This window comes from Elgaria multicarinata, chromosome 15 (genome assembly GCF_023053635.1).
Source record: "Elgaria multicarinata webbii isolate HBS135686 ecotype San Diego chromosome 15, rElgMul1.1.pri, whole genome shotgun sequence".
Lineage (NCBI taxonomy): Eukaryota > Metazoa > Chordata > Lepidosauria > Squamata > Anguidae > Elgaria > Elgaria multicarinata.
In genome coordinates this window covers 5,724,662-5,744,460 of record NC_086185.1, presented here as the reverse complement: position 1 = coordinate 5,744,460, position 19,799 = coordinate 5,724,662, and the positions used below count along the sequence as shown (strand labels likewise).

At 43.8% G+C, this 19,799-nt stretch overlaps 1 protein-coding gene across 3 annotated transcripts in view; it reads right to left on the bottom strand.

The window, feature by feature from the left end:
- Positions 1-1,102: 1,102 nt before the first annotated feature.
- FGF13 (fibroblast growth factor 13) overlaps positions 1,103-19,799 on the bottom strand; it is a 215,809-nt gene continuing 197,112 nt past the window's right edge. For all 3 annotated transcript variants that reach the window (XM_063141912.1, XM_063141913.1, XM_063141915.1), the window contains 2 exons: positions 4,898-5,096; positions 1,103-2,363 (listed from right to left, as the gene is read on the bottom strand). In XM_063141912.1, the coding sequence (XP_062997982.1) occupies positions 2,227-2,363; positions 4,898-5,096 (336 nt within the window). In that variant the 3' untranslated portion in view covers positions 1,103-2,226. The remainder of the gene's footprint in view (positions 2,364-4,897; positions 5,097-19,799) is intronic.

Genomic DNA, 19,799 nt, shown 5'->3' with positions numbered 1-19,799 from the left:
AACTGGGGTCCACCTCGCAGGGTCGTTGTGAGCCTGCCATTTCTCCAGCCATGGCAGCAAAAGGATCAATTTCTGAACAAATCCACAGGCTGTTGTTGTTTTTAAAAAGTACATCTTAATATAAAGTAGTTTATTCAGTGCATGGTTGTATACAACAAATAATAAACATCTCCTTCATACAAAGCAGCAGGAAGCAGCTTGCACTGAACCTTGTCAGCTTTGCACATAATCTGTAACTATTGCTGACAGTGAGCAATGCACAAAATCGTAACATGTCATGCAACTCCTAAGCCAAGATCCCAACTTTCTCCCATGCAATGGATGTGATGAACTAAATGGAAACCAAACAGAAGTTTCAATTTGTGTTTTCTTCCTTGTTATTTTTGCTTTAAAAAAGGAAAACGGGGGCACAGTCAAAGCCCTCCTGCAAGGAAGGAGTGGGGTGCAGAGGGGCTCCACGGAGGAATGTACCCTATCTCCCTCTCCTCCTTCAGCCTAGCCAGCCACATGCCAGGGCCATTCAATGTCTGTAAGCCAAGTTGCTCCTGTTCGTGAACAATGAGCTCCATCAGATGGGGTAAAATCACAGCTCCCTGCCATCGCTTCTCCGCCCCTACTTTTGTTGCTCAACACTTCCTCTTTCTCACGGAGAAGAAAGTGGAAGTAAACAACATCCACATGGCCTATTCAGTGGGCTGTTTTTATCACGCCGCTTCTCCTGCACACAGCAGGAGATAGCAGCAAGTTCCGCCTCTAAAAATAAATCGGACTTACCAGGGTCTTTTTTTTTTTTGTCATGGGAAAAAGGCCAGAAGGGGCAGGAGATGCACAGGAGGCAGACAACTTCGTGAACAGGACCTGCAAAAATCTGTGAGTGTCCAGTAACGAGCGTGCAATAAAACACTCATCACATGATGCACAACGATACATCTGTCTGACATCCCTCTGCACGTGACTCTCTATGGGCAGAAGAGGTTGGATCATGTCCCCTCTCTACTGACATGTATGTATTCTTTTTTTTTGGGGGGGGGGTTGAGTGTTGTAATGCTTCCCTTCCACTCAAATTTCATGTACGTGAAAGAAAGATATTTTTTTTTACAAATAAGATGTTTTTTCTTATATAAAAAAAACTGTTAAGTCACCTTAGTTCCACAGTTTCTGTCTTTAGAAAAAAGAAGCCACGATGCTAAATTTTCTTTTTTAATATGATACATAAAATGTAATTAAGAGAGAGAGAGAGAGAGAGAAAGGGAGAGAGGAGAAAAATAAAATCTACATAGCAGGGATAACTTGATCCCCTTTTTTAAATATAAAACATCTTTCACTGACTGGGGGGTTAACGTAACACCTCGGTTCCTACAGACTGGGGTCAGCACAAGGACTTTAAACGGAATACTACAAATCTATAAAAAAAAGTATATATTTCAGTGTGTTTTAAAACCACAAGAACACTTTTTTTTGCTGAGATTCAGCATCAAATCTAATCTCACCCCCACCCCCACAATATTATACTACTATTAGCTTCATTTTTTCTTGTAGAGGCACAGCTCCAAAGAAGACCCCTGGAATTAAGAAAGCAAAAAAGTTGCACTATTCCAAATTAAAAGAATATACTTGGGTTTGTTTTCCTTACCAAGCCACAAGAGATATAAAATGGTAAGCTGAGAAAAAAAAAACCCACAGAGTGTACATATTCCTGGTATTTGCCCCTCTAATGCTAGTATATATAAAACATTAAGCATTAAAACTTCCCTCAAAGAGCAAAAAAAGTGGTCGTCGATTGGATTTCTCTCTTGGTGGGAAAGCAAATTCAGGTCAGCAGTTATGTGCTGTGAAAATGTTTTCTGCTTCTTAATGCCCCCCCCCCTTTTCTTTTCACAAAGCACAGGTGAGATTAAAGAGATAAAAGGAGAGCGAGAGAGATGGGTATTTCTTCTCCGTGTTTCTATGCCTTGACTTACGTTTGTCTGGTTACCCTTGTGAGATTGCACAAGCACACTCTACTTTATTGAGAGCTCTCCCCATTTTTTATTAGCATTATTATTAGTGGCGGTAGTTTTGAACAACCAGAAGGTCTAAAATGGCTGATAAGACAAATGTGACCTATGGCAGTCCATTGGTTTGTCCGGAACGGTTGGATGGTAGGTGGCTAACGAAGGTTTCTCAACAGCAGTTCCAGAGGTAAGGTTCCATCAAACATCGCTTCCACTAGCTCCCCAAACCTGGCTACGTCGATTCGTTTTGACTCATGGATTTCCCGCCATTTAGCACTCCTGAGACGCTTCTGCTTTTCGTGGGAGTTCCGCTGCCAGACCGGGAAAATTCTGTGAGATCGTGGAGTGAGGGCTCTTTGTACATAGCCACTGGAGGGGTGGAGAAAGATAAAAAATGAGGGAGGGGGGAGGAGGAGGAGGAGGAGGAGGAGAAGAAGAAGAAGAAGAAGAAGAAGAAGAAGAAGAAGAAGAAGAAGAAGAAGAAGAAGAAGAAGAAGAGGCAGCATTATTCATTGAAGAACCAGTCTGATGCCATTTTCTTGCTGGACCACAAAGCTTTCTGGGTGACCTTGGGCCAGGCATGTTCTCCTGGCTTAACTTACCTCACGGGGCTGTTGTGACAATAAAAGGGGGAACCGGATACACAACCTTGAAATCTTTGAGAACTTTGGATCCAGTGGATTCAGGGCCAGGCTGATCTGGCCATGACCTGCCTTTGGACTGTGTGAGAAGCCCCCCTAATGCAGGTAGAAATGCTACCTGTGCCTCCTGCTTCACCTGCAGAGAATTTCCACAAGTGTCCCAGGGCCTCCAGCAGCAGATGTGCTTCCCATCAGTAAAGAATCCTGTATCAACCCACTTAAGTGCCTCACGTGCTATAAACCAGTGGGGGTGTGGGGGGGTGTGAGTGACCCTGCACTGGGCCCCTCAAAGTCCAGATGATGTCACACAAAGCAGTGGCTGTATGCATTACATACTGAATGTCTAGCAACACACTTTTAGAAGACATCACTATAATTTTGATGGGCTCTCTTTCTAAACTAATAAGAATCTTTCCCAACTCCAGCTTGGTTTCAGACACCATGGGAAACTGTGGTTTGTGCTAAACACACAAAACGTAAACCATGGTTTAGAGCTGCCCCTTTCCTTTTCCATCCTCTCAGTTCTCTGCATGAAGTGATGTCTGGAACCCTGGACAGCACTTCATGGGGACTTTCCCCAGGTGGGGAAAAAGCTCATGCACAGCTAAGCCACCCCAAATGTAGTGGCAGCTGGAGAAGCATTCCAGTCACCTGCACACTTAGGGCTACTTTACTCATGCTGCACCCACCGTGGGGTGGGGGGAAGCCACACCTAAGTCAAGCCCTTAGTTTCTTGCACTTATCCCCGTGGTGGTAGCACATGGCTGGGCACACGATGTATGAGCGCACGAGCAATGTTTGAGACTTCCAGGCTTCTCTGAACATCTTCTCGCTGCTCATCTTGTGCCTGTTTCCCATTTCCATTTTCACTTGTTGCTCGCTCTGTGCTAAGAGGAACCACAGCAGCAATCAAACAGGAGGTCTGTGCACATTTCCCCAAATGTGTGAAATTTTCCTCCTTTGTGCAACTTTCCTACATAGGCTAGAGCAGGGCTGATCCAGTCTATGGAGGAGATTTGTGCAAATTCAGAAATTTGCACGACTCAAACTGGGAAGCGGGAATGAGATATTTTCAGCGGAGAGGTGCTCGCCCTCCCGTTTGGAGCTTCAAATGGGGCGTGCTCACATGTTTTCTGACAAAAGCCAAATTCTTATAACATCCCTGTGCATAGCATGCTGGAGTCAACTGGTCCTCATAGAATCATAGGAGAGTTGGAAGAGACCTAAAAGGCCATCAAGTCCAACCCCCTGCTCAATGCAGGAATCCACCCTAAAGCATCCCTGACAGATGGTAGTCCAGCTGCCTCTTGAATGCCTCTAGTGTGGGAGAGCTCACCACCTCCCTAGGTAACTGATTCCATTGTCGTACTGCTCTAACAGACAGGAAGTTTTTCCCTGATGTCCAGCTGGAATCTGACTTCCTGTAACTTGAGCCCGTTATTCTGTGTCCTGCACTCCCCTGCATCCCCACTACTATACAGGGATTCCCCTGAACATCACACAAAGATCAGAGATAACAGGGGATCCTTTAGGGAGTGGGATTTGGAGGGCAACCCCTGGTCCCCTGGAGGAATCCAAAGAAACTCCATGGGTCAGATGTGGAGCCTTCATTCCATGAACCCAATCCAACCCATGGGGTGAAGATTCTCCATTCCTGCCATGAATCAAGCTGGGATCTGCAATTCGAACTGGGAATTGACAATATTCCGCCTTCGAAGGGAGGGGATGTCATTTTCTGGGGCCATAGAGAAGGGGTTCTTTGAGAGCAGAGGAAGATACTATTAAAGTGATGAGGCTGCTAATACGTTTAATAGTCTAAGAATTGACTGTGAGTAAGGTTACTAGAACATGATACAGTTTATGGATTTTATCGATCAGTCACAGAGTACCTGTTCACCATTCAGGTCTTCCATAATTATTCACAAGCTTTCTTATAACAACCGTCTCTGCCTCTTCTACCTCTGGAATACTATTGAAGCTGCAGGGAAATTAAGACTCCTGGAAGAATTATGGCATCTACCACAAAAGATAAGCTGGGATGGACTCTTCCTGGCAACCTACTGTTTGGACTACTGCCATACTCTCTACACAGGCTGCCTTTGAAAATGGTCTGCAAACATCAGTTTTGTCTGGGCACTATAAAAACTATTCATATCCAGCTAATGTTGAAGAAGGCGATAAGGACATACCACTAGAAAGCATAGTGGTGCCGTGGTATCCCAACCCCTTTGTGAGAAGCTGAGGATGCTCCAATGACATTACCTTTTAATGGTTTTGGAAGGAAGTGTGCAGCGGGCTTGTTTTTCTTGACGTGGTTCCCTTTCATGATTTCCCCTTCTTTGTTAAGACCCAAGTACCAGCCTCTTCCTGACTGCTGTTGTCTGTAGATCATGGATGAGTAAGTCACGTAGTAGTTTTCAAAAACCGATTCTTTGAACTTGCATTCTGGCGTGAAATGTTCCTGCAATGAAAGAGGGGTCGGGGGAGGAAAGGGTCAAGACATGCCAAACATCCCAGCTGCTAATGCAAAAATCATTTGATCTTTTGCCAGCTTCCACCGGGCCGAAGGGCCTCCGATGTTCTGCGCTCTCCTCTCTGTGGAAGGAACGGCGGCCTTAAAAAGAATTAGTGCAAGAAATAACACAATTCTCAGCACATGGGCTGGCTGTGGGAGCAGCCTGAGGGCAGCGCCATAATAAAATCTGAAGCGAAGAAATATTGATCAGAAAGGGAGACTCTTGTTATCAGATCATGAGTGCGAAGAAGAGAATGGGGACGAGCAGCCGTGTGTGGCCATCGGGGGGGGGGGATGCTTACAACAGGGAACCTTCAAAGCAAGAATGCAGAGAGCAAAATGGTCTTTTACCAACTGAGTGATGTTAAAACAACATCTACTGGCTACCTCATTACATTGCAATTATTTATTTATACCCTTTTATCAGCATCCTGCAGGCCGGATGACCTTGAAAGCCCATTATAGCTCCTGGAAACCCACACTGTGCAAAGCGAGCGGTGGAATGGGCCCAATGGCGATCATTTACACCATGCATCTCAAGTGCTCTTCGTGTCTCTAGGAGTGTCCTGCTGTTGGCAAAAGCCTCTGAGCTCCGTTGAGAGTTTTAGGAGAAAGGGGGACGAGGCTGAAGAGCAGAAAGCTCGGCCTTTGCAGAGCCAATGGAAGAACGATGGAGGGCCATCAAAAGTGAAGAGCAAATGGGAGGTAAGGCACTGGTTTCTTTGAGAAATGTGCTCCAGGCTGGACTTGCCTTGGCAATAGAATCGCAGAGCTGGAGGGGCATCTGGAAGACCATGTAGGCCTTTGCGTGATATAGGAAATCAAGAGCAATCTCAGCAGATGATTGTTCAGCCTCTGTTTGAAGGCCTCCAGTGAGGTCTTCAAGCACTGTAGGAACTGGGTAGGGATAAATGGAAGGATTTAGGGGTGGAGAGAAGGCAGATCTCTAATAGGTTTAGGATTCAACTCCCAGAAGCCACTCCCAGCATGGTCAATTATGATCACTAGTTATTATATTTCTATACTGTCCCATAGCCAAGGCTCTTATGAAGTTTTAAAAAATGTTGTAAACAATATGCAATCATTATAGATTATATTGGTGTCACGTGATCAAAATGGATCTGTCAATGGTTATTCTGTTGGAGCCAGATAGTGTAAACGAATATTGCCATATATGACTTGTATGGATGCTTGAGTGTGACTGTGTAGTGCATATAAATATCTACATGCACACATGTTTGTGTATGTAAAAACATGACAATTAAAAATGTGAACAGTGATCACAGCATTCTGCAAGCTTCCAGACAAAAGACTTCTTTTGCTTGCTGCTTGGCGTGGAGAAAGGCAACTACCGCGGTGTGTGTCATCCAATTAAGAACAGTAAAAAGAGAACTCCAGAGTGTGCACTGGCTGATTATAGCTTATGTACAGTAATTTGTGGCTGTTTAGGAGTGCAAAATGTGCTCCATTCAGAGATGAATGAGCAAATTAGGAGCCAAGCCACACCATCGTCATCTTGAGATTTCTGTGGAAGGCCCACAGAATATGCTACACCATATAGGCAGTGGCATTTCCGAACGGTGTTCAGGCACACATACAGTCATGCGCCATGTGCTTGTGGAGCATACGCTCAAGTTTACAGTGACAGGCAGGCATATGCCCTCTCCTGCAAATCAGTTCATGCAACTTGTGGTCGTTGTGAGGACCAGTTCTAACTGGCCAACGAGACCACATCACGCCAGTTCTTTTCCAGCTTCATTGGCTGCCAGTCCAGGTCCAGGCCTGATTCAAAGTGCTGGTATTAACATTCAAAGCCCTAAACGGCTTGGGGCCAGGCTATCTGAAGAAATGCCTCCTTCCATATGTACCTGCCCGGACCCTAAGGTCATCCTCAGGGGTCCTTCTCCATGAGCCCCTGCCAAAAGAAGTGAGGCAGGTGGCTACCAGGAGGAGGGCCTTCTCTGCTGTGGCACCCCGGCTGTGGAATGAGCTCCCTAAGGAGGTTCGCCTGGCACTCACAGTATACTCTTTTCACTGCCAGGTGAAGACCTTTTTATTTTCTCAGCATTTTAACAGTCTAGCAATTAATTTTAACTTTGCTGTTTTAAGTTTGTATTTTAAATCTGTATTAAATTCTGCATTGTTGCTCGATTTTATCCTGACTGTGTTTTTATATTGTATTTTATATTATGCTTTTATACTTTGTTTTATATTTTGAATGGTTTCCATGGTTTTAATTTTTGTAAACTGCCCAGTGAGCTTCAGCTATTGGGCAGTATAAAAAATGCAATAAATAAATAACTTTTCCTTGATCGTCAAATGCTCACAGTTACTTTCATTTATATCCCACCCTGCTTCCAGGCATCGTGCAAGGTTCTTCTGCTTGCCCCAATTTTATCCTCACAAGAACCCTGCGAGGTGGGCTACGATGAGAGATGGGTATCTCAGGAGGGGCTGTGGCTCAGAACACCTGCTTTGCACACAGAAGATTCCAGATTCAATCCTGGTGTTCTCTAGGATTTATAGAGAACATCAGGTATAGGTTTTATACTTTGGATGGTTTTAATTTTTGTTAACTGCCCAGAGAGCTCCGGCTGTTGGGCGGTATAGAAATGTAATAAATAAATAAATTAAATAAAATAAATAAATAAATAAATAGGATGGGCTAAGAGAGAATCCTGCCGGAAACGCTCGGGAATCACTACTGCCAGTCAGTGTCAGCAACTCTCGGAAAGACAGACCGGTGGCCTGACTCTGTATACGTTCCTGTGTCATTTCCCCAGGCCTCTCAAGCCCTATTAGCTGAAGAACTCAATTTTGCATTACCTGCAGCTGTGCATTGTATTCTACTGATCCAGCTCCCTTCAGACGAAAGGCAATTAAAATCCAATAGATTTAAAACCTGAAAGCCATTCAGGCATTACTCCTTTGATTAAAAGAGTCCCAGAGGACAAAGGTTGGTATTTATTTATTTATTGCACATCATGTTCAGTAGTGCCACAAGCCAACTCCCAAGAGGACATGCCACCTCTCTTCAGGCACAATGCAGGGTGCCATTATTTAGCCTCTAAGGCAGTGCATGACCCAATTCACACTACATGGTGGGTTGTCACATTGTGCAAACCCAGCCCGATTTCTGCAGGGTGGCTTACTGTTCATGAACAAGCCACCCTGAGAACCCATGGCTTGTTTTAGGGTTGTTGATACCCACAGTGGCTTGTTGTGTTGTCTGAACCTGGCAGGGTTATTTCTTTGTGGGTTATTAGGAATGGCTACAGAGCCAGCCAGGGGGGCAAAAATGGAGATAGGGACTGAGGAATTGAGGAGTTCTGCTGCAAAGGCTCCTGGGATATATGCTGGAGCTGGCTGGAGGACTGAGGGGGGGAAACAAGCCGTGGAATGCCTGATTACGTGTCAGGTTGGCAAGTGAACAACCAACCCAAGTCTTAGAGCGGCTCAGCATGACGTGTGGTTGGTTCCTCTGCAGAGATGGGTCAGGAATTTGTCTGGTCCGCATTTCAATGTGGGTTTACCAACTTCACGCCTCCTGAACCTAACACCAAGTGAAATGCACTCAGTCATCGAAATTCACACTTCCCCCAAAGTTTGTGATGCAGTTAGCAAATGGGGAAAGTGCCATACGCACAAAAGGCGTATGTTTGGGAAAGGGTGTAGAAAACACGTTGATGTTGGAAATATCTCTGGATTTTCATACAGACCAAAAGATTTGATATGAAAGTGGAATGGAAGGAATTTAAAAGGGGGGGGGAGGGAGAACCAGATCAAAATCAAGCTTGACATCCAAGGACACCTTTGGAGGCCCTTCTTTGGGTTTGCCCACCCAACCTGCATTGGTGAGGCGGGCGACTAGGCATTTCTGTGAGAAGCCTACTGTTCCTTGTCCTTCCATGCAAGGACATATTTCCTAGGGCTTCGTGACATCAGAATTGCCCCCAGGGAAGGCAATGATGTTGGCTCCCAGTTTCAAGCAACACTGGAGAACTATCATTGTCCATCGCGACTGTGAGGTCTTTGGGGAAAGCCTTACGACTCACCTTTGAGCTTTTGCAAATGGGAAGTTCCCTCTCTTCTTTCCCTGGTGTGTGAAAGCTCTTTTGGGTAGACCAGATTGCAAAGCTGACTAGGGAGTTATGACTCAGAGCGCTGCTGTGAACAATCACAAAGCTTAAAATAACAGAGGGGGGTTGCTCCTTTTGAACAAAGGAACTGCTTAGGTCTGGCTGATTGCCCGTTCGAAACATTAGGCAAGGCAAAGCATTATGGGTAAGGAGACCCTTTCTCCCCTCTCTAGTACAAAAGTGGTGCCTGATGTAGGAGTTATTAATGATTTTATTTCTGGAAATGTAATATTGGATTGGACGAGTCGAGAGTCGAACTCTGCATGAAGCAACTTCAGATGTTCTCTTCAGGTACTGGATGGTCCTGCCGAAACAGGGATGTAGTGGGTGGAAAGGATACTGTTTCTCTCTGGACTGATCAAGTAGTGGGGTGGGGGATTCCTGCACTGACCTGGGAGATGGACTTGATGGCCTAAATGCTCCCATTCAACTCTATAAACAATCAATACATGTACTATATAAAGCTTATTGGGAGAGCAGTATCAGTTTTGGCCTTCCCCAACCTGGTGCCCTCCAGATGTTTTGAGACTACAATTTCAATCTTTGAGAACTCTAGGATGGATACCGTCCAGGCCTGGTGACTTCTACGCTTTCAATTTCTCAATAAGGCTGAGAACTTCATCATTTGTTACCGCTGTTTGCCTCAGGTCCTCAGACCACTAGATCTTCAGAGGTGTCTGGATTTTGTGAAATCCGTCCCACAGGTGTTTCATGAATTGTGCAGTGTCATTCGTTCCGGCATCCGTTAACAGACGGATTCAAATTTCTTTTTTTCCATCACACGGAAAGATGCGCCAATAATTCCGTAAGAAAGTTGGCAACAATATACATAATTGATACTAGTATGTAACATTTAACACACTGTCCCCCATTCCATTCGACTTTTCCCTGCATATATTTTTCATCATTGCATATATCTCAGGAGACTGTGCATATTTTGCTGCAAATGAATTTGCATAAATTTCAGGGATGTAAAAATATATATCGGAAACTCAGCGAATTCCACCCGGTCTGTGGTGGGGACGGTCTTCATCACATTCTGTGGGTCAGATTCTTAGAAATCACAACTCATTTTAGCCCATCTCAAATTTCTCCAGAATCCCCGGTCCCCATGTCGCTTTGCTCCCCCATTTATTTATTTTTTTATTTATTGCATTTATATACTGCCCCATAGCCAAAGCTCTCTGGGCGGTTTACAAAAGTTTAAAACAGTAAACATTAAAAACAAATATACAAACTTTAAAAACATAAAAAGTATAAAAACAACAGTATCCTTATAAAAACAGCTATTCTGGGGTCTGTTAAAACAAAAACAAAAAAAACTTGGCTCATGTTGTTAAATCGCTGTTAAATGCCTGGGAGAAGAGAAAGGACTTAACCTGGCACTGAAAAGATAACAATGTTGGCGCCAGGCGAGCCTCGTCGGGGAGATCATTCCATAATTGGGGGGCCACCACTGAAAAGGCCCTCTTCCTTGTTTCCATCCTCCAAGCTTCCCTCGGAGTAGGCCCTCGGAGGAGGACCTTAGATGTTGAGCGCAGTGTACGGGTAGGTTCATGACGGGAGAGGCGTTCCGTCAGGTATTGTGGTACCAAGCCGTGTAAGGCTTTATAGGTCAAAACCAGCACCTTGAATTGGGCTCAGAAACGTATAGGCATCCAATGCAAGTGGGCATTATCAAAAGGCAGCATGCCTAGGTATGACAGTTACTGGGGAACATGGACTGGAAGGTGCTATTGCACCCATGTCCTGCTTGTGCCTTTCCCACAGGATGCTGACTGGCCACTGTGTGAACTGAATGTTGACCTTTGGTCTGATCCGATGTGGTTGTTCTTGTGTTCTTACGTTCTTAGAAGGCGGGGGTAACTGTTTCCTAAGAAGTGCTTTTTTAAGCATTCCCCTGAACTATCTGCAATGCATTCTGTGGTCAAAAGAGTCCACATGAAAACCATTTCCCAAAGATACAAAGCTGAGGGTTGGGGGTAGGGGGAACGAAGAGGAGACCATAGTCTGCCTCATTTCCCCCTCAGACCCTAGCCCGAATTGCTAAGTGGCAACACATATTTCACAGCAGGCAAGGCAAATGGAAGGCACTATCGCAACGAGGGTGATCCAGCTGCTGCCAGAAGAATCCCAGCACCACGCACTTCCCTCCGCCCGGCCCTGTGGCATCGGAGCGATCAAGAGAAGTCCAATATTAGAAAAGAGAACAGTTTGTTGTGGCAAAATCCTCCGTTGACATCCACGGGAGAATATTTATGAGAAGAAGGGGAAGGAGATGAAAGATAGCAGTGTTGATGTGGGATGCCTTTGAAAAATGGGCCAACAGGTAATTAAGCCTTCAAAAAGGGAGAAAGTCACAGTGGCTTGCGAACTTGCAAGAGATACCAATCTAAATAACGTACGGCTTGTTTACCCTCATCTCTAGGCCTGCAGAAATCTCCTTAAGGATTAATTGAGAAAGGTCCTGGACAATTTCACTTTTCTCTAGAAAGGTGGCTGCGTTTTCTACCGCTTTTCAAAATGGAACACATGACATCTACTGTGTGGCTGTTTTGGGCCTCTGTAAGGCACAAACATAGCTCAAACACAGCCCTTAAACCCCATTTCCCTACCCTTTATTACTCAGAAATCAGACCAAGACAATTCATTTAGGATGTCACAACATTTACAGCTGCTTCTACGTACCAGTAATGATACTAGAAGGTTAACAACCAGTATGATTACTCCTTGCACTACAGCAACACAGAGACAAAAATCCCAGCCGACTGACAGTATATGAGGTTTTTAACAGGTCCTGGGATTTTTTTTTTAATTGTTGGTTATTGTATACTTTTGTAAGCAAATGGTTCCATATTACATTATTACGTTGTATTTCTAGGCTTTGAATTTTTGTCACTCACCCAGAGAGCTCTGATTATAGGGCTGTATAGAAAGTAAGAAATGAAATGTAATAACTGAATAATCCAGCAATATACAAAATGAAATTGCAACTTTTTTTTTTTTTTTTTTTTTTGCTGCTGCTGCCTTCCTGCCGATATTCAGTGATAATTCAGCGCATGTGATTTCAGGAGTGTGTGTGTGTGTGTGTGTGTGTGTAGCTCTCAAGGACTGGAAATTGGCTTCCAGAGGTCCTCTGAAATTCCCCACCTCTGAAATAAGCCAAACTAAATATTAAAATGACAACAACAATAAAGTGTGCATCTTATGTAACCCCCATGGATGACTACTTCATATATATTTCCCCATACATAGACATAAAGTCCCAACGAGATCTTCAGGGCAGGCCCGTCTCTCGGTCCCACCACCATCACAGGCATGCCTCGTAGGGACGCGGGAGAGGGCCTTCTCAGTGGCTGCTCCAAGGCTCTGGAACTCCCTTCCCAGGGCGGCTAGGCTGGCTCCCTCTGGCTCCTATTTCTGGAGGCAGGCAAAAACTTTCTTGTTCTGGCAGGACTTTGGGAATAGTCTTTGCTTATGCGCTGGATTTTTCTTCTGGCATTTGCTTTTTAATCTTTATAATCTTTTAATACTATAGAGGGTTTAATTATAATAATACTATGGCAAAGGGATTTCTCTGCCCTAGACCACTCAGCACACCAGCAAAGCAATATGAGTTTTGAAGCCATCCAAACCACAGGCTCAGAACTCATATCTAGCAAATCTGTTAACCGGTTTCCCAGTAAAAACTGTGACTATGCACCGTAGTATGCCTCTTCCTTAATCACCATCAAACTCATTTGCACATTTAATTTCCACCCCAAAAAATAAATATTAATTTTGGAGGGTTGCGGCTGTCAGAAATGTCACGGTCAAAAAAGCAAAATAAAATAAAATAAAGCTCCCAGAAAAACTGGAATTTGTTATTTAAATTGGAGGCTGCTGCAGCAAAACTTAATTTCCAGGCAAACAAGATTAAATGTGAAGCAGGGTGTGCATACATGCCAACAATGGAAAAACAAAATCAACAGGATGGCATTTGCAAATATAAAAAATACGTGGTTCCCCCCCCCCCTCAATTGAGCAAGTCGACATTATTAAATGAATCCTTTCTTAAGCTGAAAGCTGTGCAGATAAAATTACAAGAGGGGATAAACTTTCCAGATTGGCGGTAGAAAATACATCTCCTATCAAAAACAATGCCTGTAGAAAGGCAACATGCAACCCTGTTCTATGTATGCTTACTCAGATATATGGGTTTGCCTTGCTGTGTTTAATAACGCTTATTCACAGGTAAGTGTGGTTAGGACTGCACTACTGCACATAGGATTCTGCCTTGGACCATTGGTCCAGATAGCTCAGAACGGGCTACACTGCAGGTGTTGAACGTTTTTTTAGCTCATAGGCCAGATTCCATCTTGGGAAAACTCTCGGGATCTTGCATTCCAGTGGTGGGCAGGGCTGAAGGCAAAAGGACTGGAACCAAAATGTCAAGTATGCCAAGATATTTTAGCTTAACCCTCTTACTGGTAACTGAGCCTTAGTAGAGGCATTTCAACCACTTGGAGGAAAAAACTGCACAAAAACCAGAAAACAAAACCAGAACCTGCCCAGAACCTAAGACCATCCTCAGCAGTCCTTCTCCAGGACCCCCTTCCAAAGGAAGTGAGGTGGGTGGCTACCAAGAAGAGGGCCTTCTCTGCTGTGGCACCTCGCTTGTGGAATGAGCTTCTCAGAGAGGCTTGCCTGGCGTCCACACTGTGCTCTTTCCGGCACCTGGTGAAGAATTTATTTTCCATGGCATTTTAGTCTTTTCCTCCTGTTTAAAATCTGTTACTGCATTTTAAATGTCTGCATTGCTGCTAGGTTTCATCTTGGTTTTTACTCTTATTTTATACTGTCATTGTAAACTTTTATCATGTATCTTATGTAGTATTTTATGGCTTTATTTGTTGTGAACTGTCCAGAGAGCTTTGACTTTTGGGTAGTATAGAAATGTAATAAATACTACGGGTGAGCAACGATTCTTTGAAGAACAGTGGAAATCGAAAGCACATTCTCATGGTTCTAAAAAAGTTATTTCCAATACTTTATATCCAGCTTTTCTACCATTATAGCTCCAAAAGGCTTGCAAAATGTATGCGATTATGAAAACAAACTGCAAAATATCTGGAAGTTGCCAATTCAATAGCAAAAGCAAAGCAAAACAAAACGAACGCATCACTAAAGATTAAGATAGCAGCAAAACAGCAAACCTTAAACAAGCTTAAAGTTTATCCAAAATTTTAGAAGAGAAACGAGAACAGTAAAAAAATAAAAGCAGTCTTAGCTTGAGATGCATTTTATTTCTATTTACATTATAGTGATGATTTCAAAATTTGCATCTATGCATATAACTTAGCATATGCACATACTGTGCAAATCAGATACCTCTTTTGCCCTGGTGTTTGGTGATGCATTATGCTGGACATCAGGAAAAACTTCCTGACTGTTAGAGCAGTGCAACGGTGGAATCAGTTACCTAGGGAGGTTGTGGCCTCTCCCACACTAGAGGCCTTCAAGAGGCAGCTGGACAACCATCTGTCAGGGAAGCTCTAGGGTGGATTCCTGCATTGAGCAGGGGGTTGGACTCGACAGCCTTGTAGGCCCCTTCCAACTCTGCTATTCTATGATTCTATGTCTTTTTTGGCCAACCTACAGTTGCTGCAAATACACTCAGGAGTTGTTTCTAAAAGACTGTAACTAAGGAACACTTGAGAGGGAGGAATTGCAAAGTCTCTGTACAGAGAGTAGCAAAAATCCTGTACACAGCTGAGTGGTTTAAACTTCATGGACTTCAATGAGATTTGAGCATCCATATAAATAAATAAATAAATAAATAAATAAATAAATAAATAAAACGTGTGTGCAGGATTGCAATCAATTACTCTTTATAGACCAAGTGGACGTAATTTCATTTCCTTCCCCAGCCTATGATCTAATTGTACTGCTGTATTGTTTTGAGTGTTATGCTTTGACACCTTGCACTTGGATAGGGTTGACCATATGTCTGCAAATACATCCATCTTGCTTTTCTTTGCCCAGTACTGATACAGCCTCTTCCTAACATTTCCAATTCCTTTTGTGTCCATCTTATCAGATTCAAAGCCTGCAAGTGAGGACTTTCCTACACGTGATGTGCTCATGAAATAATAAATGATGATGAGAAAAGTTAAATACCCTTATCAAGCAATGGTAGGTTGACAATTCTATGCATTGTAATAACTAAATAATCATTCCCACCCTGCCTTTCCATTCGCAGCAATGCCCAAGGCGGCTTACGATAAGATAAACATACTGAAAATAGGAATAAAATAACAATAAAACAGAAGGGCTGATAAAACACACAGCAGATTAAGCACACACACACACACACCCCACAGCAGATTAAAACACCAGAAGAATGTAACAGCTCAGCAGACCAAATGATTGCTGGAAAAGTCTTCCTGCTGTAATGAAAGGCCGTCGGAGAGGGGAGCAGGGCCTGCTTCCCTAGGAAGGGTATTCCACCACCCAGCATTGTAATAATGGTCAAGGACAGGAAGGAAGGAGATTAACGTTATTATTCCAAATTGCACTGGCCAGCTCCAGTCAGCAGAGTGATGACATTGATTAGACCAGGTGGAAGAAGTGCTGGTCTAGTCAATTTCCCTATAAAAGGAAGGAACTAACTTAGTTCTTGAATAAGCCGTTGACGGGGAGGAACACATATTAAATGAAAAATATATGTTGTCGTTTTTAAGCAAAGATTTTTGGAATGGGGTAGGGGTATAAAAAAAGCAGCAATGGCTTCCTACTGCCCCTCTTCTGAAAGTCACCCCCTGCAAGCACAAAGCAAGAGAAAGAAAAACTGGTTTCTATCAAGGCATAGATGACAAGGGCCACAACCCAACATAGACTTGGCCTGTGGCTGAAAAAGATGTACCCTGATTTGAACGTTACAGGAAAGGACGGTGCAGCAGCACCTTGCTCATGAATGTGGGGATTGAGGAGACCCAGGTTCACATCACAGGCCAGCCATAGTTGGGGTTCTGTGGTAGGGTCACTTTCTCCTGTTCTTGGGTAGAATCACCACTATGACATCTAACCCGCCTTGACAACATTGTTCTGGTGGGTGTGGGGAGTGAGATGGGAATTTGAAATATCTCTGGCCACTGGGTATGTATGTATGTATGTATGTAATTCTATTGAAATTGAAGTAGCCAATAGATACAGTTAGTCCCTACTGAGCCAGTTTCTAGAATACGTAGATGCTCAGGTCTACTATAAAAGTCTCCTCCAAAAGGCATGTGTGGCGTTACACCCCACAAGTCAGTTGCCTAATGCATGTCTGGAATTGGTTAGTCTGTGGTGCTTAGAATGTTGACCTGAGTGGGTGGAGTTATAATGTCTTAAGACGGTGGAGGAGGATATATAAGGGAATGACTGGGGAGATTGAGAGAGACTTTTAGGTACTCTTAGGCCACAGCTAGACCTAAGGTTTATCCTGGGATCATCGAGGGTTTGCCCCTGCCTGAGCACTGGATCCCCTGTGTGTCACCTAGATGAACAGGTTTGACCCCTGGACGATCCAGGGATACACCTTAGGTCTAGCTATGGCCTTTGAGTCTTTAGCCTTTGGTGCTTTAGCTCTCTCTCTGTTAGCTCTGTATGTTCGCTCTTGGTGTGTAGAGTACTTGGGTTCTGGAGAATTTGAGATTCAGTGTAAAGAGTGGTGTCTTTTGAGGGTAGTGTGCTGATAGTTGGTGTATATTAATCAATACTGATAAAAAAGAAAGTTCAAGAGTGAATGTGTGAGAGAAAGGAAAGCATGTATGAGAAGAGTGAAAGGATTGGATGAGAGGTTTTAAAAAGGGGTTTTTAAAAACTGTTTTATTATGAAACAAAGCATGTGAACGTTTAAAATAAAATTTTAATCAATTTGTTTTAACTACCAGAAAAATCCCACGTGTCTGTTTGGCAATTATCATCTGCAGTTATTTACATTTAACACCCACTCTGACAATAATTCACCTCAGTACACATAATTCACAGCACTTTAATTTATTACTGAAATCCTTCCAATTCAACCCCTTTCTCCACGTAGTTTGAAGAAAGGCGGTGGTTGTCCCTCGCCTCAGGCTCCTCAGTGGCTTTGCGTTGTCATTGAGAAGCTGGTGTCAAAGAAGAACCAAGATGCCCGGTTTTGTCCATAGCTCAAGAGGTTCTCCGTGTTGTGGCCTGCGCCATGCAAAAAACTAGCTCCTTGCACTCACTTCTCAATCTCAGGGTTTCCTTTTCAGAAGGAACAGCTCCCCCATCCTGAGTCCCCCTGTGTTCTTGGTATTCCCCCCTCCCCCCACAAAAAATTGCCGTTTGAGGATTAAGTGTGAAATGACACTTGCTACCCCTGAGTTCTTTTCTACTTAATTTTTGTGAACCGCCCAGAGAGCTTTGGCTATTGGGCGGTATAAAAATGCAATAAAATAAATAAATAAATAAGTGGTGAGGCTTAGCTTGAGCAGGGAGTGTCTGCGTCCAGGCCTGTTGTTCAGAGCCTGTGTTGTGGCAGCACGGTCCTGTTGAGATATATTGATTACATGCACCTCAATTAATTTTCCATGAAAACATTTTAATGTGGGGTCTTCCCACTAAAATTTAAATTTGTACTCAATTGAATTTGTTTCTTATGTTTGGCTGTTCTTGTTATTTACACAAAGACTTCACATTCAAGACGTTTTTTTAAAACACACATACACACACAAACAAAACAAGAACAAAACACTAATAGTAACTAGCATGAAAACCTAAAAATACACCAAAGACCAATTTGGCCATTTTTTCCCTAAGACCCAAACACAGCATTTGTAATAAATGTTATAGATTGGCTTAATTATCTAGTATGCAGAGTTAGCATTTCTAGACTCAGGCTTTCATTGATGCAGAATTTGCGTATTTGGGTGGCAGAGAGTATGAACCCTGTTGCACACACAACTTGCAGGAATCCACAAGGTTGCTTCTGTGTTTCATTCTTATCCCTCAGAAATTCAAGGCCTTTTATGAATGCCACCTCCCCAACGCAACAGCCCAAATGAATGTGTAAATATGCAGGCAGCGAAAACAATTGTTTGCCTGAGCTCAGTGCTTCAAAACTCCGGCTGCCTAATTGCCTTGGATGTATTCACAGCAAGCATGATCCATTTGGTGAAGGCGCTGAGATCTATTCTATTGCCGCAGCATGAGAATTCCCTGGTTAACTGACACGTTCTCTCGAGAGCGAGGCGTGACGAATCATAACACCAGCGCCTCACGAAATATCAGCCAGAGCTCAAATGCAATCCCTGCCCTTGGCTCAGAGCTTCGAGGCATTCGCAAGATGCAATGTTTATCCACGTACAAAGGTTGAAATCCTGTGAGGGGGTAATGCTAAGATTTCTGGGGGACAGAGGGATGTCACGTGGTTGAGGTGCAGGGGTTAAATGAAATGGACAGAAACGTACTTGCTTCATGTTGCTGTCTCTTAGATTCTGCAGATATTCATTCATTTATTTAAAATATTTATATACCGCTCCCCATTCAGAATTTTCAAGCGGTGGACAAAATAAAATAGAATAAAAACAGAATCGTAGAACCATAAAATAGTAGAGTTGGAAGTGGCCTATAAGGCCATTGAGTCCAACCCCCTGCTCAATGCAGGAATCCACCCTAAAGCATACCTGACAGATGGTTGTCCAGAATAAAAACACATTTAAAAGTACATTTTTAAAAGAAACAGAAACAGAGTGCAAAATAAACTGCAGCTGGTCATTAAGGGAAGGCTTCCTGGAACAACATTATTTTTAGGAGGAAGGATTGACCTCCAGAGGCAGGGAATTCCACAGGAGGGGGGCCACCACACTGAAGGCTCTTCCCCTCGTGGACTCCAATCAGACGATAGCTCTACGTGGAACCACCAGGAGCAGGCCCTCAGATGACCTGAGTGACTGGGCAGGTTGGTAGGGGAGAAGGAGCTCTCTCGGGTATCCTGGTCCCAAGTTGTTTAGGGCTTTGTACACAAGTACAAGAACCTTAAACTTGGCCCGGTAGCGAATAGGCAGCCAGTGCAGTTCCCTCAGCAGAGGAGTTACATGCTGGAAAGGGGCAGCTCCAGACAACAGCCGAGCTGCAGCATTCTGCATCCAGCTTCCGGATCAGCTTTAAGGGCAGAGAAATATGCAAGGAAACTCTCTCTCTCTCTCTCTCTCTCTCTCTCTCTCACACACACACACACACACACACACACACACACACCCTAGGATAACACTTGTTCCCACAGTTGACAAATGGGGAGGCATTTTCAGTGTCAGAGCTGTATTCTATTTCAGGGAACTTTTTTGGGGGCTGCATTCCAGTGATGGGTGCAGTTGAAGGCAGAAGTAGGTGAGGTTAAATGGGGCCCAGACCACACACCACATCATCATCATCTAGCTTAAAGCTGTTACTGCTAGGAACTAAGCCCTAAGGCCACCCTTTTAGAAGGTGGGAAAACTGGACAAAAAACAGGAAACTAATG